Source organism: Oncorhynchus kisutch, linkage group LG7 (genome assembly GCF_002021735.2).
Source record: "Oncorhynchus kisutch isolate 150728-3 linkage group LG7, Okis_V2, whole genome shotgun sequence".
Classification (NCBI taxonomy): Eukaryota; Metazoa; Chordata; class Actinopteri; order Salmoniformes; family Salmonidae; genus Oncorhynchus; species Oncorhynchus kisutch.
Window position 1 is genome coordinate 48,413,293 of NC_034180.2, and position 22,845 is coordinate 48,436,137.

Here is a 22,845-nt window from a genome sequence, read left to right on the forward strand (position 1 = left end):
ATGATGACTCGGCGATAGTGATCAACTATAGGCTACATCACTATAACACGTTGATGAGCATCCACACCAGAGGAAAATGTATTGTTCTAGAGCAGTGGTTCCCAACCAGGGGTACTAGGACCCTGGGGGTACTTTGTCTATCCACAGAGTGTACTAGGACCCTGGGGGGGGGGGGTACTTGAGAAGCCTAATGAGATCATAGGCCCACTGTGTGTGTGTGTGTGTGTGCGTGTGTATGTATATATATATATATATATAAATTAACACGAGGGGGTACTCCGGTCAAAACAAAATTCAGTTGGTGGTACAGTAACCGAAAAAGGTTGGTAACTTCTGCTCTACAGGCCTACACCTGTCAATCAACTGATCAACGCATTCTACTGCACGCTGCCTATTAATAAGGTGGTAACACAAGACCATTGGGTGCTTTCTGACCTGTTGCATCCTGACCAGTTGCATCCTGACCAGTTGCATCACCGCCTGATATGGCAACTTCTCGGAATCCGACTGTAAGGTGCTACAGAGGGTAGTGCATAAAGCCCACAACATCACTGGGGCCAAGCTTCCTGACATCCAGGACCTACACTACCGTTCAAAAGTTTGGGGTCACTTAAATATGTCCTTGTTTTTGAAAGAAAAGACCCCAAAAATTGGTCCATTAAAATAGCATCATATTGATCAGAAATACAGTGTAGACATTGTTAATGTTGTAAATGACTATTGTAGCTGGAAACGGCAGATTTTTTTAATGGAAAATCTACATAGGCCCATTATCAGCAACCATCAACTCCTGTGTTCCAATGGCACGTTGTGTTAGCTAATCCAAGTTTATGATTTTAAAAAGGCTAATTGATCATTAGAAAACCATTTTGCAATTATGTTAGCAGAGCTGAAAACTGTTGTTCTGATTAAAGAAGCAATAAAACTCGCCTTCTTAGACTAGTTGAGTATTTGGAGCATCAGCATTTGTGGGTTCAATTACAGGCTCAAAATGGCCAGTGTCAGACACTAGGCGGTGTCAGAGGAAGGCCCAAAACATTGTCAAAGACTCTAGTCACCCAAGTCAGGCTGTTCTCTCTGCTACCGTATGGCAAGCGGTACCGGAGCGCCAAGTCTAGGTCCAAAAGGCTCCTTAAAAAGCTTCTACACCCAAGCCATAAGACTGCTGAAAAATTAATAAAATGGCCACCTGGACTATTTACATTGACCCCCCCCCCCCCCTCCCCCCTTTATTCTAACACTGCAGCTACTCACTGTTTATAATCTGTGCACAGTCACTTTACCTGGCATTTCACAATATGAGGAATGGCCTATGGTGGAGAGGCTTACGTAGCCTATTGCGCATGGGAACAGCTAGAAGAGGCCAGAGATGTGTGTAGCCAAAGTAAAAAGCTAAATATTAGGGCTAAAGGCCAAATATTTACCTGTCAAAGTGCACAAAAAAAAGTCAACAGATTATGAAATGGCATATCTGTCTGTTCCTCCAGGCTATGCTCAGTGGTGCCCGGGCATGCAACGCTCCACTATTGATTAGGCCTACATTTTTACAACACAGTGCAATGTATTCTTTCCAAGTGAGTACACAATTACTTTCTATAGGCTGTAAACGGTCTTGATGAAGGCTAATGATTAGGCCCGATTACCAACAATGACATGACAGCCTACAGGCTGGAGAAGAGAGATCTGGCAGAGTGATTCCAGGAAAATAACCTCTTCCTCAACAAAAACGAAGAAGCTGACTGTGGACTTCAGGAAACAGCAGAAGGAGCACGCCCCCATCCACATTGACGGGGCCGCAGCGAAGAGGGTGAAAAGTTAAGTTCCTCGCTGTGCGCATCCCTGACAACCTGAAATGTTGCATCCACACAGACAGCGTGGTTAATGCGCAACTGCGCCTCTTCAACCTCAGGAAGCTGAAGAAATTCAGAAACAAGATGCACCTGAACTCAATTTCAAGTCTCAAAGCAAAGGGCCTGGATACTTATGTAAATAAGGTGTGTGTGTGTGTGTGTGTATGGGGGGGGGGGGGGGGGGGGGTTATAATAAATAAGTGTTTTCCTTTGTCATTATGGGGTACTGTGCGTAGATTGAATAGCATTTTTTAGATTTGATTTTATCCATTCCAGAATAAGGCTGTAAAGTAACAAAATGTGGAAAAAGTCAAGGGGTCTGAATACTTTCCAAATGCACTGTAGTCACCACTAGCCAGCATCCGCCCAGTACCCTGCCCTGAACTTTAGTCACTGTTACTTGCCGGCTACCACCCGGTATGCAACCCTGCACCTTAGAGATGGCTATCCTATGTACATAGTCATTGAACAGTGGTCACTTTAATAAATGTTTGGTTTTTGCCCTAGCACTTCACAGCTGATTCAAATAAATCAACAAGCATTGATCATTTGAGTCAGCTGTGTAGTGTTTGGGCAAAGACAAAAACGTGCACCGTGTTTGGGAAACGCTAGGTTATAGCCTACTGACGTTACAAGTGTGATTCAGAAATTAGGGATAGATTTTTAAATGACAGAAGAATGGATTCACAATGAGATATATATATATATATTATGTTTCACATTGGATTTATTAAACTACAAAAAAATAAGAATTCTTAAATCTGGTGCCACTCTGCACACACAAACTTGTTAGCTAGGTAGCTCCGGTCCAACGTTAAGCCAACTCTCAGAAGTTCAAAGACAAAAGCCCTTCACAGAAGCCGCTCCTCCGTAGGTAGTGTAGCACCCCGTATTATCGGCATATTCAACAGCGTTTAAGAAATATTACCTTCAACAGTGTTATCTTGAGATCAAACCATCAATATTTTGTGATTATTGGTGTGGTAAAAAATGTTAGCTGGGTTAGCAATTAGCATGTTTGACATTTCAGTGGAAATACTCATCAGCTTTTTGATAAGCGGTTTAAAAAAATAAAATAAAAATAGGTCCCACATTAACGGCATACGGTCCCCAGTTATTGGCCACCTTACTATTTTGTTCAATTACAAGATATCCGATTGATGTTAAAATATATAATTATTATTATTATTTTTACAGGTCACCAGGCTCGTATCCGACACGCTTACTAGATAGTTGGCTAGCCAACCAGAAAAAAAAAAAATGCCTGTCAACTTTTCACTGCTTAGCCTGGTGCGCCCTCCTGTAGACTTAATGGTTCTTCAACCCTGTCTTCTTCATCTTCAGTGTGGGAACCAAATAATGTCTCATATGTTTTACAGACTAATCTTATGTTAAGAAAGTAGATATGTTTAATACTAACACATGAGTATGAATAATGTAGGTAAAAAGTAGGATATTAAATTATGTGGTCTGTTGCACAGACATTTTACAATACACAGCATATACATACATAGGTTTTGAGAGTTTTCAAAAAAAGTTTAACTTGCAAAAACTGCAATGAAAATCGGTGGTCTTCTAGCTAGAAGGGTGCCTTCAAATCAAATTAAAAATTTGTCACATACACATGGTCAGCAGATGTTAATGCGAGTGTAGCGAAATGCTTGTGTTTAGTCTCGACAATGCCGTAATAACCAACGAGTAATCTAACCTAACAATTCCAAAACTACTACCTTATACACACACACGCACACAAGTGTAAAGGGATAAAGAACATGTACATAAAGATATATGAATGAGTGATGGTACAGAACGGCATAGGCAAGATGCAGTAGATGGTATCGAGTACAGTATATACATATGAAATGAGTAGTGTAGGTTATGTAAACAAAGTGGCAGTCCATCGCAAAACGTACGGTTATATTCAGGCCATTTAAAATGTTGAGCTCAAAGTGATTTAATCCTCCAACCACTGGAGAGTGTCTGAAGTTAGGGGGAAAAAAATAGCTAGAATTATGTGGGCCTAATTCAGATAATGTACGTCATAAGATTCCCAGCACTTCAAGACAAGCCTCCTCCACCCTCTAGCTCTTTCCCCACCCGCAAAATTAGTCACATCTTGAGCTTTACACATGCAAAACACTGATTGGTCAAGTAATTTAATTGTCGATTTCATGTAAAGTCTAAAAAGGAAGGAATCATATAAACGGGTACTTTTTTGTTAGTTATAACGGGTTCAGAAATTTATTTTGCAGTTCGATACTGCAGAATGGATTGAAAAAAACTAAACGATTGGAAAATAATTGTGGTTTAAAGCAGGCCTTGCAGGTGAAGGCGGTGTGTGTTTAAAGCTATGGAACGCCGTATGGGTCATCGCGTGTCAAAAAAGATACGTCAAACACTGTTCTATTATAGAATGTTGTGTGTGTCGAATTTGCATGTGCAAGCCAAGCACCACCATCTCTGTCAAAGCTGTACAATACTATGTTGCTAATAAGGCATTATTTGTTCAACTGTGTGAGCATTTGAAATTAGATCAGGACCAAAATGACAAGGATCAAAAATGTTTGCAAATAACTTTGATACAGATGATATTAGCAACTTCTGGGGTAGCTAGCTAGCTAGCACCAATACAACCAGCCTGAAAACAAAGATCAGTAGAAAAGGCTGTCATTGTCAATATTCTTTGCAATGATTTAGGAATCCATGCGAGTAAGTATTAGCTTGGTAGCCACTTGTTCTTCTATTGAAATAACTAGCTAGCCAGCTAGTTAGCCTTGTTGCCCAAAACTAGCGTTACAAGCAGCCATCTAGCTAGTGTGGCTTGACCGGACCGGGTTGTGTGTTGTGAAACTAGCCACAATAAGGATTAGAGAATAGTGGAATTTGTATTTCGCCATTCAAAATAAATCACTCTTAGAAAGTAGAGGTCTACCGATTAATCGGAACGGTCGATTAATTAGGGCCGATTTCAAGTTTTCATAAGGTACAAATCTGTCGTTCTGCCCATGAACACTAATGTTCTCTGGGTGTCATGGAGTAGACTGACCCACCATCCATAGGTTAAGGCTGTACAGTGAAATAAGTATGCCACCAATACAATTCTAAAAGTCTAATACATCCAGCAGGATTTCAACAGATGTCAACAATTTGTCGTTTGTTTTTATATCGTTTTGCACGATCTATTCCACTATTTGTATTAAAGTGCATCACTTTCATATAGAGACTTATTTTTGAAGGCAAACTGCAAATTCCACTATTGTGGCTAGCTTCACATAGGTGGGTCCGACCACCATTAATCAAATAAGAACGGTCTTATAAATCAGGGGTATTTCAAATGATTACACCTTGCTAGATAGCAAGCAAACTAACTATAGCTACTAAAACAGAGTGTCATTTTGCTAGCTTTATGACCAGCACTGTCCAGAGCTTGGGGGAAGTGTGTTTGCGCTCGTGCGGCAGGTGCACGAGACAAATTTTACCAGCATCATAGCATGTGTGTCGTTGAGACATGAAATACAAGTGATTGTAATAAATGAGTAATAACTACGTAAAAAAATGTATGAATGTGTTAAATGATTGTGACATCATTCAGGTTTTGATTGGTCAACAAGTTAGTTGACACGCAAAGATTCAAACGGCATTCCATTTCTACTGGTGGGTATTTGACACTAGGCAAAGACTCAGTTCGAATACATCAGAAAGGACTCACAAATCCACATTGTTTGGATTGGGCAAAGTAATAAGGCAGTGACATTTCTTTCAGCCATCCAATCACTTACAGATTTGTGTTCATCGCAAGGAAACAAGGGACAGAATGAAGGATCAATAATGCATTCTAAAGTAATCTAACAGTGCCACTGTCAGTTAAATCACCAGCCCTGCATGCACCCTTACCTTGCCTATGTCATGTGCAGACTACTCCAATTACAAAAACGCTTGCTGATAAAGTTTCTGTACATGTGCCTAAAATACCCTCTAATGGGATGTGCAAGAGAGATAAAAGCACCCTGATGTAACCCCCATTACTATAGGACACAATAGTGTCACAGAGGCAGCCTTGATCATCTTTACGTGACTATAATAACAGCAGTAATGGGAGTCACATGGGGTTAAGAGTGACATTTCCGTAGGTCATAATCACATAATAGTTAACAACAACAAAAAAATCGCAATCTGTTTCAGTAGGGGCTACTTTACGTTGTGAAAACCAAAATGTTTGCCTGGAAAGTTTGTTTATTTCAAGATAGCGGCATTACAACCTTTAAAACGGGTTTAGCAAGGAGCGCCAATGTGACATAAGGTCTGTTATAAACTGAGTGGTTCGAGCCTTAAATACTGACTGGCTGACAGCTGTGCTATACCACGGGTATGACAAAATATTTATTTTTACTGCTAATTACGTTGGTAACCAGTTTATAATATCAATAAGGCACCTCAGGGGTTTGTGGTATATGGCCAAAATACCAGGGCTAAGGGCTGTATCCAGTCACTCCGTGGTGTACATAAGAACAGCCCTTAGCGGTGGTATATTGGCCATATACCACACCTCGTGCCTTATTGCTTAAATATACAACGGCTTTCAGCCAAATCAGCATCTAGGACTCAAACTACCCGGTTTATAATGTCATTTAGTAGAAACTTTAGTCCAAAGCAATTTACAGCCATACATGCATGTTTTTTTTCTTCTTCTCATATGGGTGGCCCCAACAGGAATCAAACCCATGACCCTGACGTTGCAAGTGCCATGCTTTACCAACAGCCACAGAGGACCAGTGAAATGTACTTTTTGTATTACTTTGACAGGTCACTGGCAAAGACATGGGCTCTGAATAGGTCAAGCATGCCTCATAAGCAAAACACAATGCACCCATCGCATTCTCCACATTTCCATTGTACCTTTCTTTCTGAATAATACACCTAAGGCCTTTCTACTGCCTTTTCCCCTAGTATATTAGCAAGAGGGAGCCTCCGATGTCTTACAAGGACACTGGGGAGAAGAGGGAGAGAGACCACTTGATTGTTCAAAACAAATGAATGTCATTCAATGTAGGGGTGTTGGTCGACTCCAATTCAGAACCAAATCAATAACTCCCCACGGCATAATGGATCTTATTCAAAACCACCAACTCCATTGGCTTTCACAGAACAGTTGGGGGCATAGGCCCACCTTTCCAGAACAGGCCATGTCTGCGTGCTATTGACTTAGTGTGCTGGCTAGCCCAGAGCTTAGTAAATGCTCTAGCAGCTAGCCTATTAGCCTACTGCTAGCCTATTAGCCTACTGCTAGCCTATTAGCCTACTGCTAGCCTATTAGCCTACTGCTAGCCTATTAGCCTACTGCTAGCCTATTAGCCTACTGCTAGCCTATTAGCCTACTGCTAGCCTATTAGCCTACTGCTAGCCTATTAGCCTACTGCTAGCCTATTAGCCTACTGTGGGCCTATTAGCCTACTGCTAGCCTATTAGCCTACTGCTAGCCTATTAGCCTACTGCTAGCCTATTAGCCTACTGCTAGCCTATTAGCCTACTGCTAGCCTATTAGCCTACTAACTGACTCTCAAAGGTTTGTTGTTTCAGGGGAGGGAAATACCAGGCTTTTGCCCATCTTTGGCGGTGGCGACCTCTCCTCCGTTGGGAAGAGGAAGGAAGACAGATAAGGGCGGGGAGGCAGCAGAAGCAGAAAAGGGGCTACTGCAGCGGAGGCAGTAATCTACACACCTCTGGACAATTTGTGCCCAGATTAACTAGAGTGTGACAAACCATGGGCCAGAAAAAAAGAGGTAACGAACACAGGCCGAGTCTGCCGTAGAACCTCTTAAAACTCTTACAAAGATATACAAAAATCACACTCTCAAAACACACAGAGGGAAACATAATGAAAACCTTCCCTAGGCTATGACCTCACTGGGCTGTGCGGGGGATGGGCAGAGGGAGTAGAAAAACCAGCTTTTTCCTCAATCTTTTCATGTAGCTCTGCCTGCAATCCCTAAGAAAACCATCCCCTGATCCACTATAAGGAAACAATAAAACCCTTTCCAAACGGCTATCCTTCTGAAACAAAGAACCTTAAAGCTTATCTTCCCATCTTGGTAACAAATCAGCCAATAACCAACGGAGGGGAACAGATAGAGAAATGCTGTCTGTTCTCGAGGACAAAATGTAACAATGGTTCCTACGTACCTCTGAAGTGCATAAGAGCCACCGGCTGGAAAGGCCCATTGGAATTAGGTGCATCCACAACCATCCTGATTCCAGCTTTATTGCATGTCAACATCTAAACTCGACCAGGAAGGCAATCCACTTAAGGTAAGGGGCCAGCCTCCATTTTAGCACAAAAGCAGATGAGAAAATGAAGCGCTCTGCTGCTGGAGGGAACTGTCTAGTTAGTGACGTCAGCGGTAAGAAGCAAGCCGGTTGGCTGAACCCAGGCACATAAAGTGACGTGGGCAGGCAGCTCGGGAAGCGGATGTTGATTGGTAAACAGAGAGTAGGGGGCAGGACTTGCAGAGACAATATATTGGTCTGTGATTGTTCAGAACCGTTTTGAGCTTGGCCCTGCCTTCTTTAAGGACTAGGAACTCTACAAATTCACTGTATTCTAATCCAGACATTACTGAATATGACTCCAAGTGCCTAATGGTTGGTAAAATTCTCAATTTGAATGACAAAAGGTATATACACATGATGGATTTATTAAAGATACTGTTAGAAGAAGTAGGGTTTCAGATGTTTTCAGAAGATGGGCAGAGACTATGCTATCCTAGCTTCAGGGGGAAGCTGATTCCATCACTTGTGAGCCAGGACAGAGAAGAGCTTTTGACTGGGCTGAGCAGGAGCTGCATTCCTGTAGGGGTGGGAGGGCCATGAGACCAGAGGTGGCAGAACGGACTGCTCGGGTTGAGGTGTAGGGTTTGAGCATAGCCTGAAGGTAGGGAGGAGGGGAAGTTCCTCTTGCTGTTCCATAGGTAAGCACCAATAATATTGTTCAACATGATTTTTGAATGACTACCTCATCTCTGTACCCCACACATACAGATAATTGTAAGGTCCCTCAGTTGAGCAGTGAATTGCAAACACAGATTCAACCACAAAGACCAGGGAGGTTTTCCAATGCAAGTCAAAGAGGGGCACCTATTGGTAGATGTGTGAAAATATAAAAAGTAGACATTGAATATCCGTTTGAGCATGGTGACGTCATTAATTGCACTTTGGATGGTGTATCAATACACCCAGTTACTTCAAAGATACAGGCTTCCTTCCTAACTCAGTTGCCGGATAGGAAGGAAAGTGCTTGGGGATTTCACCTTGAGGCCAATGCGGACTTTAAAACAGTTAGAGTTTAATGGCTGTGATAGGAAAAAACTGAGGATGGAGCAAACTGAGGATGGATCAACAACATTGTAGTTACTCCACATTATTAACCTAATTGACAGAGTGAAAAGAAGGAAGCCTGTAAATAATTAAAATATTCCAAAACATGCATCCTGTTTGGAACAAGGCACTAAATTAATACTGACAAAAATGTGGCAAAGCAATTAACTTTTTGTCCTGATTACAAAGCGTTATGTTTGGGGCAAATCCAACACAACACATCACTGAGTACGACTCCACATATTTTCAAACACGGTGGTGGCTGCATCATATTATGAGTATGCTTGTAATGGTTAAGGACTGGGGAGTTTTTCAGGATTTAAAAAAAAAAATTGAATGGAGCTACACACAGGCATAATCCTAGAGGAAAATCTGGTTCAGTCTGCTTTCTACCAGATACTGGGAGATTAATTCACCTTTTAGTAGGACAATAACCTAAAACACAAGGCCAAATCTACACTGGAGTTGCTTAACAAGAAGACAGTGAATTTTCCTGAGTGGCCGACATACAGTTATAGCTTAAATCTACTTGGAAAATCTATGGCAAGACTTAAATGGTTGGCTAGCAATGATCAACAAACAACTTGACAGAGCTTGAAGAATTCTGAAAAGAATAATGGGCAAATGTTGCACAATCCAGGTGTGGGACTTACCTTGACAGACTCACAACTGTGAGAAACAAAGTCCATGAAGTCAATAACTTGCTTGTAAGCGATGACATTCACATTCTGACTAGCTATGAAACTCACTTAGATAATACCTTTGATGATACAGTGGTAGCAATTAGAGGTTGACCGATTAATCGGAATGGCCGATTAATTAGGGCCGATTTCAAGTTTTCATAACAATCGAAAATCTGTTTTTTTGGACTCTGATTTTGCAGATTATTTTTTACATTTATTTTACACCTTTATTTAACGAGGCAAGTCAGTTAAGAACACATTCTTATTTACAATGACGGCCTAGGAACAGTGGGTTAACTGCCTGTTCAGGGGCAGAACGACAGATTTTTACCTTGTCAGCCTGGGGATTCAATCTTACAACCTTACAGTTAACTAGTCCAACACTCTAACCACCTGTCTCACAAGGAGCCTGCCTGTTACGCGAATGCAGTAAGAAGCCAAGGTAAGTTGCTAGCTAGCATTAAACTTCTCATAAAAAATCAATCATAAATCACTAGTTATAACTACACATGGTTGATGATATTACTAGTTTATCTAGCGTGTCCTGCGTTGCATATAATCGATTCGGTGCGCATTCGCGAAAAAGGACCGTCGTTGCTCCAATGTGTACCTAACCATAAACATCAATGCCTTTCTTAAAATCAATACACAGAAGTATATATTTTTAAACCTGCATATTTAGCTAAAAGAAATCCAGGTTAGCAGGCAATATTAACCAGGTGAAATTGTGTCACTTCTCTTGCGTTCATTGCACGTAGGGTCAGGGTATATGCAACAGTTTGGGCCGCCTGGCTCTTTGTGAACTAATTTGCGAGAATTTCACATAATTATGACATAACATTGAAGTTTGTACAATGTAACAAGAATATTTAGACTTAGGGATGCCACCCGTTAGATAAAATACCAAACGGTTCCGTATTTCACTGAAATAATAAACGTTTTGTTTTCGAGATGATAGTTTCCAGATTCTACCATATTAATGACCTAAGGCTCGTATTTCTGTGTGTTATTATGTTATAATTAAGTCTATGATTTGAGAGAGCAGTCTGGATGAGCGATGGTAGGCACCAGCAGGCTCGTAAGCATTCATTCAAACAGCACTTTCGTGCGTTTTGCCAGCAGCTCTTCGCAATGCTTCAAGCATTGCGCTGTTTATGGCTTCAAGCCTATCAACTCCCGAGATTAGGCTGGTGTAACCGATGTGAAATGGCTAGCTAGTTAGCGGGGTGCGCACTAATAGCGTTACAAACGTCACTCGCTCTGAGACTTGGAGTAGTTGTTCTCCTTTCTCTACGTGGGTAACGCTGCTTCGAGGGTGGCTGTTGTCGATGTGTTCCTGGTTCAAGCCCAGGTAGGAACGAGGAGAGGGATGGAAGCTATACTGTTACACTGGCAATACTAAAGTGCCTATAAGAACATCCAATAGCCAAAGGTTAATGAAATACAAATCGTAGAGAGAGAAATAGTCCTATAATTCCTATAATAACTACAATCTAAAACTTCTTACCTGTTCTCATGTTCTGAGCAAGTAACTTACACGTTAGCTTTCTTACATGGCACATATTGCACTTTTACTTTCTTCTCCAACACTTTGTTTTTGCATTATTTAAACCAAATTGAACATGTTTCATTATTTGAGGCTAAATAGATTTTATTGATGTATTATATTAACTTAAAATGTTCATTCAGTATTGTTGTAATTGTCATTATTACAAATACATTTAAAATTTTAAATTTTAAAAATTAAAAAAGTTTTACGTCGGCCAATTTTTTTGGGGGGTCCTCCAATAATCGGTATCGGCGTTGAAAAATCATATTTGGTCGACCTCTAGTAGTAATACATGGTTATAACATCTACCGAAAAGACAGAAATGCCAACAGAGGCAGTATTGCTGTCTATATTCAGAACCACATTCCTGTAAAGCTTAGAGACGATTTCATGTTAAATACTATTGAAGTAATATTACAGGTATTACAGGCTACAGGTTCATTTGCCTCACCTAAAGCCCCATTCTTGTTGGAAGCTGCTATAGACCACCAAGTGCTAACAGTCAGTATCTGGATAATGTGTGTGAAATGCATGTGATATCAACAGAGAAATATATTTTCTGGGTAATTTAAATATTGACTGGCTATCATCAAGCTGCCCACTCAGGAAAAAACTTCAAACTGTAACTAGTGCCTGCAACCTGGATCAGGTTGTCAGTCAACCTACCAGAGTAGTTACAAACAGCACAGGATTTAAATCATAGACATGTATTGATCACGTTTTTTACTGACGCTGCAGATATTTGCTTTAAAGCAGTATCCAAATCCATAGGATGTAGTGATCACAATAGAGTAGCCATATCTAGGAAAACCACAGTTCCAGAGGCTGGGCCTAATATAGTGTATAAGAGGTCAGGCTGGGCCTAATATAGTGTATAAGAGGTCAGGCTGGGCCTAATATAGTGTATAAGAGGACAGGCTGGGCCTAATATAGTGTATAAGAGGTCAGGCTGGGCCTAATATAGTGTATAAGAGGTCAGGCTGGGCCTAATATAGTGTATAAGAGGTCAGGCTGGGCCTAATATAGTGTATAAGAGGTCAGGCTGGGCCTAATATAGTGTATAAGAGGTCAGGCTGGGCCTAATATAGTGTATAAGAGGTCATACAATACGTTTTGTAGTGATTCATATGTTGATGATGTAAAGAATATTTGCTGGTCTGTGGTGTGTAATGAGGAGCAACCAGACGCTGCACTTAACGCATTTATGAGATTACTTATTCCAGTTATTAATAAGCACGCAGACCTTAAGAAAATTACTGTAAAAACTGTTAAATCCCCTTGGATTGATGAGGAATTTAAAAATTGTATGGTTGAGAGGGATGTGGCAAAAGGTATGGCAATGAAGTCTGGCAGCCCAACTGATTGGCAAACGTACTGCAAATTAAGAAATCATGTGACTAAACTAAAGAAAATGAAACTACACTATGAAACAAAGATAAATTATATTAAGAATGATAGTAAACAGCTTTGGGGCACCTTAAATGACATTTTGGGAGAAAAAGCCAACTCGGCTCCTTCATTCATTGAATCAGATGGCTCATTCACCACAAAGCCCACTGATATTGCAAAGTACTTTAATGACTTTTCATTGGCAAGATACGCAAACTTGGGGATGACATGCCAGCAACAAACGCTGACACTACACATCCAAGTATATCACCAAATATATCACCAGTATATGACCAAATTATGAAAGACAAGAATTGTACTTTTGAATTCTGTAAAGTCAGTGTGGAAAAGGTAAAAAGATTATTGTTGTCTATCAACAATGACAAGCCACCGGGGTCTGACAATCTGGATGGAAAATTACTGGAGGATAATAGCAGACGATATTGATGATTGGCTGAGAGAAATTGATGATAGAATGATTGTGGGGGCTGTCTTGTTAGACTTCAGTGCAGCTTTTGACATTATTGATCATAGTCTGTGGCTGGAAAAATGTATGAGTTATGGCTTTACACCCCCTGCTATAATATGTATAAAGAGTTACTTGTCTGACAGAACACAGAGGGTGTTCTTTAATGGAAGTCTCTCAAATATAATCCAGTTAGAATCAAGAATCAGAAGAATCCGGAATTTTTACTAACAACATGCCACTGACTTTGAGTAAAGTCAGAGTGTCTATGTATGTGAATGACTCAACACTATACACATCAGCTACTACAGCGACTGAAATGACTGCAACACTCAACAAAGAGCTGCAGTTAGCTTCAGAGTTGGTGGCAAGGAATAAGTTAGCCCGAAATAATTCTAAAAGCATTGTATTTGGAACAAAACACTCACTAAACCTCAACTAAATCTTGTAATGAATCATGTGGAAATTGAGCAAGGTGAGATGACTAAACTGCTTGGAGCAACACTAGATTGTAAACTGTCATGGTCAAAACATATTGATGCACTAGTAGCTGAGATGGAGAGAAGTCTGTCTATAATAAAGCGATGCTCTGCCTTCTTAACAACACTATCAACAAGGCAGGTCCTACAGGCCCTAGTTTCTACCTTCTTAGCAGCACTATCAACAAGGCAGGTCCTAGTTTCCACCTTCTTAACAGCACTATCAACAAGGCAGGTCCTACAGGCCCTAGTTTCTACCTTCTTAACAACACTATCAACAAGGCAGGTCCTACAGGCCCTAGTTTATACCTTCTTAGCAGCACTATCAACAAGGCAGGTCCTAGTTTCCACCTTCTTAACAGCACTATCAACAAGGCAGGTCCTACAGGCCCTAGTTTCTACCTTTTTAACAGCACTATCAACAAGGCAGGTCCTACAGGCCCTAGTTTTGTCGCAATTTGACTACTGTTCAGTCGTGTGGTCAGGTGCCACAAAAAAAAGAGACTTAGGAAAATTGCATTTGGCTCAGAACAGGGCAGCACGGCTGGCCCTCAGAACAGGGCAGCACGGCTGGCCCTCAGAACAGGGCAGCACGGATGGCCCTCAGAACAGGGCAGCACGGATGGCCCTTTGATGTAAACAGAGAGCTAATATTCATAATATGCATGTCAATCTCTCCTGGCTAATAGTGGAGGAGCAATTGACTTCATCACTACTTATATTTATGAGAGGTATTGACATGTTGAATGCACCGAGCTGTCAGTCTAAACTACTGGCACACAGCTCGGACACCCATGCATACCCCACAAGACATGCCCGCAAGATGTCTCTTCACAGTCCCCAAGTCTTCCCATAGTCCAACAGACTATGGGAGGCACACAGTACTACATAGAGCCATGAATACATGGAACTCTATTTTTTACATGTATTATTTATTTATTTAACCTTTATTTAACGAGGCAAGTCAGTTAAGAACACATTCTTATTTTCAATGACGGCCTAGGAACAGTTGGTTAACTGCCTTGTTCAGGGGCAGAACGACAGATTTTTACCTTGTCAGCCTGGGGATTCAATCTTACAACCTTACAGTTAACTAGTCCAACACTCTAACCACCTGTCTCACAAGGAGCCTGCCTGTTACGCGAATGCAGTAAGAAGCCAAGGTAAGTTGCTAGCTAGCATTAAACTTCTCATAAAAAACAATCAATCATAAATCACTAGTTATAACTACACATGGTTGATGATATTACTAGTTTATCTAGCGTGTCCTGCGTTGCATATAATCGATTCGGTGCGCATTCGCGAAAAAGGACCGTCGTTGCTCCAATGTGTACCTAACCATAAACATCAATGCCTTTCTTAAAATCAATACACAGAAGTATATATTTTTAAACCTGCATATTTAGCTAAAAGAAATCCAGGTTAGCAGGCAATATTAACCAGGTGAAATTGTGTCACTTCTCTTGCGTTCATTGCACGTAGGGTCAGGGTATATGCAACAGTTTGGGCCGCCTGGCTCTTTGTGAACTAATTTGCGAGAATTTCACATAATTATGACATAACATTGAAGTTTGTACAATGTAACAAGAATATTTAGACTTAGGGATGCCACCCGTTAGATAAAATACCAAACGGTTCCGTATTTCACTGAAAGAATAAACGTTTTGTTTTCGAGATGATAGTTTCTGGATTCGACCATATTAATGACCTAAGGCTCGTATTTCTGTGTGTTGTTATGTTATAATTAAATCTATGATTTGAGAGAGCAGTCTGGATGAGCGATGGTAGGCACCAGCAGGCTCGTAAGCATTCATTCAAACAGCACTTTCGTGCGTTTTGCCAGCAGCTCTTCGCAATGCTTCAAGCATTGCGCTGTTTATGGCTTCAAGCCTATCAACTCCCGAGATTAGGCTGGTGTAACCGATGTGAAATGGCTAGCTAGTTAGCGGGGTGCGCACTAATAGCGTTACAAACGTCACTCGCTCTGAGACTTGGAGTAGTTGTTCTCCTTTCTCTACGTGGGTAACGCTGCTTCGAGGGTGGCTGTTGTCGATGTGTTCCTGGTTCAAGCCCAGGTAGGAGCGAGGAGAGGGATGGAAGCTATACTGTTACACTGGCAATACTAAAGTGCCTATAAGAACATCCAATAGCCAAAGGTTAATGAAATACAAATCGTAGAGTGAGAAATAGTCCTATAATTCCTATAATAACTACAATCTAAAACTTCTTACCTGTTCTCATGTTCTGAGCAAGTAACTTACACGTTAGCTTTCTTACATGGCACATATTGCACTTTTACTTTCTTCTCCAACACTTAGTTTTTGCATTATTTAAACCAAATTGAACATGTTTCATTATTTGAGGCTAAATAGATTTTATTGATGTATTATATTAACTTAAAATGTTCATTCAGTATTGTTGTAATTGTCATTATTACAAATACATTTAAAATTTAAAATTTAAATTTTTTAAAAAGTTTTACGTCGGCCAATTTTTTTTGGGGTCCTCCAATAATCGGTATCGGCGTTGAAAAATCATATTTGGTCGACCTCTAGTAGTAATACATGGTTATAACATCTACCGAAAAGACAGAAATGCCAACAGAGGCAGTATTGCTGTCTATATTCAGAACCACATTCCTGTAAAGCTTAGAGACGATTTCATGTTAAATACTATTGAAGTAATATTACAGGTATTACAGGCTACAGGTTCATTTGCCTCACCTAAAGCCCCATTCTTGTTGGAAGCTGCTATAGACCACCAAGTGCTAACAGTCAGTATCTGGATAATGTGTGTGAAATGCATGTGATATCAACAGAGAAATATATTTTCTGGGTAATTTAAATATTGACTGGCTATCATCAAGCTGCCCACTCAGGAAAAAACTTCAAACTGTAACTAGTGCCTGCAACCTGGATCAGGTTGTCAGTCAACCTACCAGAGTAGTTACAAACAGCACAGGAATTAAATCATAGACATGTATTGATCACGTTTTTTACTGACGCTGCAGATATTTGCTTTAAAGCAGTATCCAAATCCATAGGATGTAGTGATCACAATAGAGTAGCCATATCTAGGAAAACCACAGTTCCAGAGGCTGGGCCTAATATAGTGTATAAGAGGTCAGGCTGGGCCTAATATAGTGTATAAGAGGTCAGGCTGGGCCTAATATAGTGTATAAGAGGTCAGGCTGGGCCTAATATAGTGTATAAGAGGACAGGCTGGGCCTAATATAGTGTATAAGAGGTCAGGCTGGGCCTAATATAGTGTATAAGAGGTCATACAATATGTTTTGTAGTGATTCATATGTTGATGATGTAAAGAATATTTGCTGGTCTGTGGTGTGTAATGAGGAGCAACCAGACGCTGCACTTAACGCATTTATGAGATTACTTATTCCAGTTATTAATAAGCACGCAGACCTTAAGAAAATTACTGTAAAAACTGTTAAATCCCCTTGGATTGATGAGGAATTTAAAAATTGTATGGTTGAGAGGGATGTGGCAAAAGGTATGGCAATGAAGTCTGGCAGCCCAACTGATTGGCAAACGTACTGCAAATTAAGAAATCATGTGACTAAACTAAAGAAAATGAAACTACACTATGAAACAAAGATAAATTATATTAAGAATGATAGTAAACAGCTTTGGGGCACCTTAAATGACATTTTGGGAGAAAAAGCCAACTCGGCTCCTTCATTCATTGAATCAGATTGCTCATTCACCACAAAGCCCACTGATATTGCAAAGTACTTTAATGACTTTTCATTGGCAAGATACGCAAACTTGGGGATGACATGCCAGCAACAAACGCTGACACTACACATCCAAGTATATCACCAAATATATCACCAGTATATGACCAAATTATGAAAGACAAGAATTGTATTTTTGAATTCTGTAAAGTCAGTGTGGAAAAGGTAAAAAGATTATTGTTGTCTATCAACAATGACAAGCCACCGGGGTCTGACAATCTGGATGGAAAATTACTGGAGGATAATAGCAGACGATATTGATGATTGGCTGAGAGAAATTGATGATAGAATGATTGTGGGGGCTGTCTTGTTAGACTTCAGTGCAGCTTTTGACATTATTGATCATAGTCTGTGGCTGGAAAAATGTATGAGTTATGGCTTTACACCCCCTGCTATAATATGTATAAAGAGTTACTTGTCTGACAGAACACAGAGGGTGTTCTTTAATGGAAGTCTCTCAAATATAATCCAGTTAGAATCAAGAATCAGAAGAATCCGGAATTTTTACTAACAACATGCCACTGACTTTGAGTAAAGTCAGAGTGTCTATGTATGTGAATGACTCAACACTATACACATCAGCTACTACAGCGACTGAAATGACTGCAACACTCAACAAAGAGCTGCAGTTAGCTTCAGAGTTGGTGGCAAGGAATAAGTTAGCCCGAAATAATTCTAAAAGCATTGTATTTGGAACAAAACACTCACTAAACCTCAACTAAATCTTGTAATGAATCATGTGGAAATTGAGCAAGGTGAAATGACTAAACTGCTTGGAGCAACACTAGATTGTAAACTGTCATGGTCAAAACATATTGATGCACTAGTAGCTGAGATGGAGAGAAGTCTGTCTATAATAAAGCGATGCTCTGCCTTCTTAACAACACTATCAACAAGGCAGGTCCTACAGGCCCTAGTTTCTACCTTCTTAGCAGCACTATCAACAAGGCAGGTCCTAGTTTCTACCTTCTTAACAGCACTATCAACAAGGCAGGTCCTACAGGCCCTAGTTTCTACCTTCTTAACAGCACTATCAACAAGGCAGGTCCTACAGGCCCTAGTTTCTACCTTCTTAGCAGCACTATCAACAAGGCAGGTCCTACAGGCCCTAGTTTCTACCTTCTTAGCAGCACTATCAACAAGGCAGGTCCTAGTTTCCACCTTCTTAACAGCACTATCAACAAGGCAGGTCCTACAGGCCCTAGTTTCTACCTTCTTAACAGCACTATCAACAAGGCAGGTCCTACAGGCCCTAGTTTCTACCTTCTTAGCAGCACTATCAACAAGGCAGGTCCTACAGGCCCTAGTTTCTACCTTCTTAGCAGCACTATCAACAAGGCAGGTCCTAGTTTCCACCTTCTTAACAGCACTATCAACAAGGCAGGTCCTACAGGCCCTAGTTTCTACCTTCTTAATAGCACTATCAACAAGGCAGGTCCTACAGGCCCTAGTTTCTACCTTTTTAACAACACTATCAACAAGGCAGGTCCTACAGGCCCTAGTTTTGTCGCAATTTGACTACTGTTCAGTCGTGTGGTCAGGTGCCACAAAAAAAAGAGACTTAGGAAAATTGCATTTGGCTCAGAACAGGGCAGCACGGCTGGCCCTCAGAACAGGGCAGCACGGATGGCCCTCAGAACAGGGCAGCACGGATGGCCCTTTGATGTAAACAGAGAGCTAATATTCATAATATGCATGTCAATCTCTCCTGGCTAATAGTGGAGGAGCAATTGACTTCATCACTACTTATATTTATGAGAGGTATTGACATGTTGAATGCACCGAGCTGTCAGTCTAAACTACTGGCACACAGCTCGGACACCCATGCATACCCCACAAGACATGCCCGCAAGATGTCTCTTCACAGTCCCCAAGTCTTCCCATAGTCCAACAGACTATGGGAGGCACACAGTACTACATAGAGCCATGAATACATGGAACTCTATTCCACATCAGGTAAATTAGATTGAAAAAACACCTCACGGTACAGCGGGGACTGTGAAGCAGCATAAACACACACACACACACACACCTATAGTTATGTGGTAGTGGGGGAGTAGGGGCCTGAGGGCACACAATTGTATAAACTGCCTTCATTTTGTTGGCCCCCAGGAAGAGTAGCTGCTGCTTTGGCAATGGGATAGATCATAAACAGTAACAGCGTATCTGATGAGTCAAAAGAGATTAGTGCAAAAAGGGTATTTGCAGATATTCCGGGTAGCTATTAGTTAACTATTTAGCAGTCTTACAGCTTGGGGGAAGAAGCTGTTCAGGGTCCTGTTGGTTCCAGATTTGGTGCATCGGTACTGCTTGCCATGCAGTAGCAGAGATAACGGTCTGACATGGGTGGCTGGAGTCTGACAATTTTATGTAGCTCTGCTGTCAGAAGTGTTATCATCAGGACAGTTTGACAGTCAATAATAACTTATGAAACATGGGAATTATTTGTCGGTGCATTATATGTTTTAGAAAACCCTATTTGGTCTGCACAAAAAATATTGTCTTCTCTACACAAGTGAAAAGAGTAGTGGGAAAACTTCAGTTGAGCCAAGTAGCAGAGAACTCACAAGCAGGGCATTAAATGCCAACTGACCATTGAAGTTGGAGAGGGTAACTAGACAAGAGTAAATTGTCGTTGTCCTTGTTTCAGCCTCCACCACGTCCTTGTTTCAGCCTCCACCACGTGTTTGTTTCAGCCTACTAACACTTTTCCTCCTCAACCTGCACATTATGCTTTCAGTGTGTTGTCTTGTTTGCTTCTGATCTGGAAAAGACAGTCCGATGTGTTTTTATGGACTGTGTTTTATCTTGCCAAAAAGGTTAAAGTGCTGACATTTCATGAGTAGCCAAGCAATAATACACCTGTTAATCAAAACCCATAGATTGCAGCGCTGAGATGGCAAGAATAGGGCTGAGTAACGACAATTAGCATAATTGCGGATCACATGGATCTCTGAAGAGAGAACTTAACAGTCTGCACCTCTTTCTAATTATACTCTACGAGCCAGGGTTAAGGTTATTAAAGGAGGGCAGCCTACCTGCCGCAATAGAGGAGGGCAGCCTACCTGCCGCAATAGAGGAGGGCAGCCTACCTGCCGCAATAGAGGAGGGCAGCCTACCTGCCGCAATAGAGGAGGGCAGCCTACCTGCCGCAATAGAGGAGGGCAGCCTACCTGCCGAAATAGAGGAGGGCAGCCTACCTGCCGAAATAGAGGAGGGCAGCCTACCTGCCGAAATAGAGGAGGGCAGCCTACCTGCCGAAATAGAGGAGGGCAGCCTACCTGCCGAAATAGAGGAGGGCAGCCTACCTGCCGAAATAGAGGAGGGCAGCCTACCTGCCGAAATAGAGGAGGGCAGCCTACCTGCCGAAATAGAGGAGGGCAGCCTACCTGCCGCAATAGGGGAGGGCAGCCTACCTGCCGCAATAGAAGAGGGCAGCCTACCGGCCGCATTAGAAGAGGGCAGCCTACCTGCCGCAATAGAGGAGGGCAGCCTACCTGCCGCAATAGAAGAGGGCAGCCTACCTGCCGCAATAGAAGAGGGCAGCCTACCGGCCGCAATAGAAGAGGGCAGCATACCGGCCGCAATAGAGGAGGGCAGCCTACCTGCCGAAATAGAGGAGGGCAGCCTACCTGCCGAAATAGAGGAGGGCAGCCTACCTGCCGAAATAGAGGAGGGCAGCCTACCTGCCGAAATAGAGGAGGGCAGCCTACCGGCCGCAATAGAGGAGGGCAGCCTACCGGCCGCAATAGAGGAGGGCAGCCTACCTGCCGAAATAGAGGAGGGAAGCCTACCTGCCGAAATAGAGGAGGGCAGCCTACCTGCCGCAATAGAGGAGGGCAGCCTACCTGCCGCAATAGAGGAGGGCAGCCTACCGGCCGCAATAGAGGAGGGCAGCCTACCTGCTGCAATAGAGGAGGGCAGCCTACCTGCCACAATAGAGGAAACACAGTACAGGGTGTGAGCTCCATTGGAAACTGGGTTGGGGTCAATTCCATTGCTGTTCAGTCAATTCAGGAAGTAAACTGACATTTCAGAAATGTAACTAAGGAGAATTTAATTAACATAAATCCAAATGAAATTGACCCCAGCCCTGATTTGCTGATATTCTACCACCATAAGAGAAGCCTCTCCAATAGGGAAACTCATGAGACGGTATAGGCTAACAGAATACCATCTTGTTCCTTATTTCTAAAGGTGTCTTTCCTAATGCATATGTACGTTCCAATCTACGCTAAAGGCCTGGAGCATTAAAGATTCATTTTAGGACTAGACTTTAAAAATAGGCATTTACCATTCATCCAAGTCTCCCGATTGCAGCTTCCAAATGTTTACAGTGGGGCCAAAAAGTATTTAGTCAGCCACCAATTGGGCAAGTTCTCCCACTTAAAAAGATGATAGAGGCCTGTAATTTTCATCATAGGTACACTTCAACTATGACAGACAAAATGAGAAAAAAAATCCAGAAAATCACATTGTAGGATTTTTTATGAATTTATTTGCAAATTATGGTGGAAAATAAGTATTTGGTCACCTACAAACAAGCAAGATTTCTGGCTCTCACAGACCTGTAACTTCTTCTTTAAGAGGCTCCTCTGTCCTCCACTCGTTACCTGTATTAATGGCACCTGTTTGAACTTGTTATCAGTATAAAAAGACACCTGTCCACAACCTCAAACAGTCACACTCCAAACTCCACTATGGCCAAGACCAAAGAGCTGTCAAAGGACACCAGAAACAAAATTGTAGACCTGCACCAGGCTGGGAAGACTGAATCTGCAATAGGTAAGCAGCTTGGTTTGAAGAAATCAACTGTGGGAGCAATTATTAGGAAATGGAAGACATACAAGACCACTGATAATCTCCCTCGATCTGGGGCTCCACGCAAGATCTCACCCCGTGGGGTCAAAATGATCACAAGAACAGTGAGCAAAAATCCCAGAACCACACGGGGGGACCTAGTGAATGACCTGCAGAGAGCTGGGACCAAAGTAACAAAGCCTACCATCAGTTACACACTACGCCGCCAGGGACTCAAATCCTGCAGTGCCAGACATGTACTGGTTTAAGCAGGGGGACATATCCAGGCCCGTCTGAAGTTTGCTAGAGAGCATTTGGATGATCCAGAAGAAGATTGGGAGAATGTCATATGGTCAGATGAAACCAAAATATAACTTTTTGGTAAAAACTCAGCTCGTTGTGTTTGGAGGACAAAGAATGCTGAGTTGCATCCAAAGAACACCATACCTACTGTGAAGCATGGGGGTGGAAACATCATGTTTTGGGGCTGTTTTTCTACAAAGG

General features: G+C 41.8%; 1 protein-coding gene across 5 annotated transcripts in view; it reads right to left on the reverse strand.

The window, feature by feature from the left end:
• ppp2r5ca (protein phosphatase 2, regulatory subunit B', gamma a) overlaps positions 1-22,845 on the reverse strand; it is a 55,624-nt gene that overhangs the window by 24,356 nt on the left and 8,423 nt on the right. The window contains exon 1 of one of the 5 annotated variants that reach the window (XM_031829214.1): positions 8,031-8,222. The exons of 2 other annotated variants lie outside the window; for them this stretch is intronic. In XM_031829214.1, coding sequence (XP_031685074.1) covers positions 8,031-8,124 — 94 coding nt within the window. In that variant the 5' untranslated portion in view covers positions 8,125-8,222. Of the gene's footprint in view, positions 1-8,030; positions 8,223-22,845 lie in introns of those variants that run through there. 2 more of the 5 variants (XM_020488357.2, XM_020488355.2) reach the window with 2 other exon arrangements.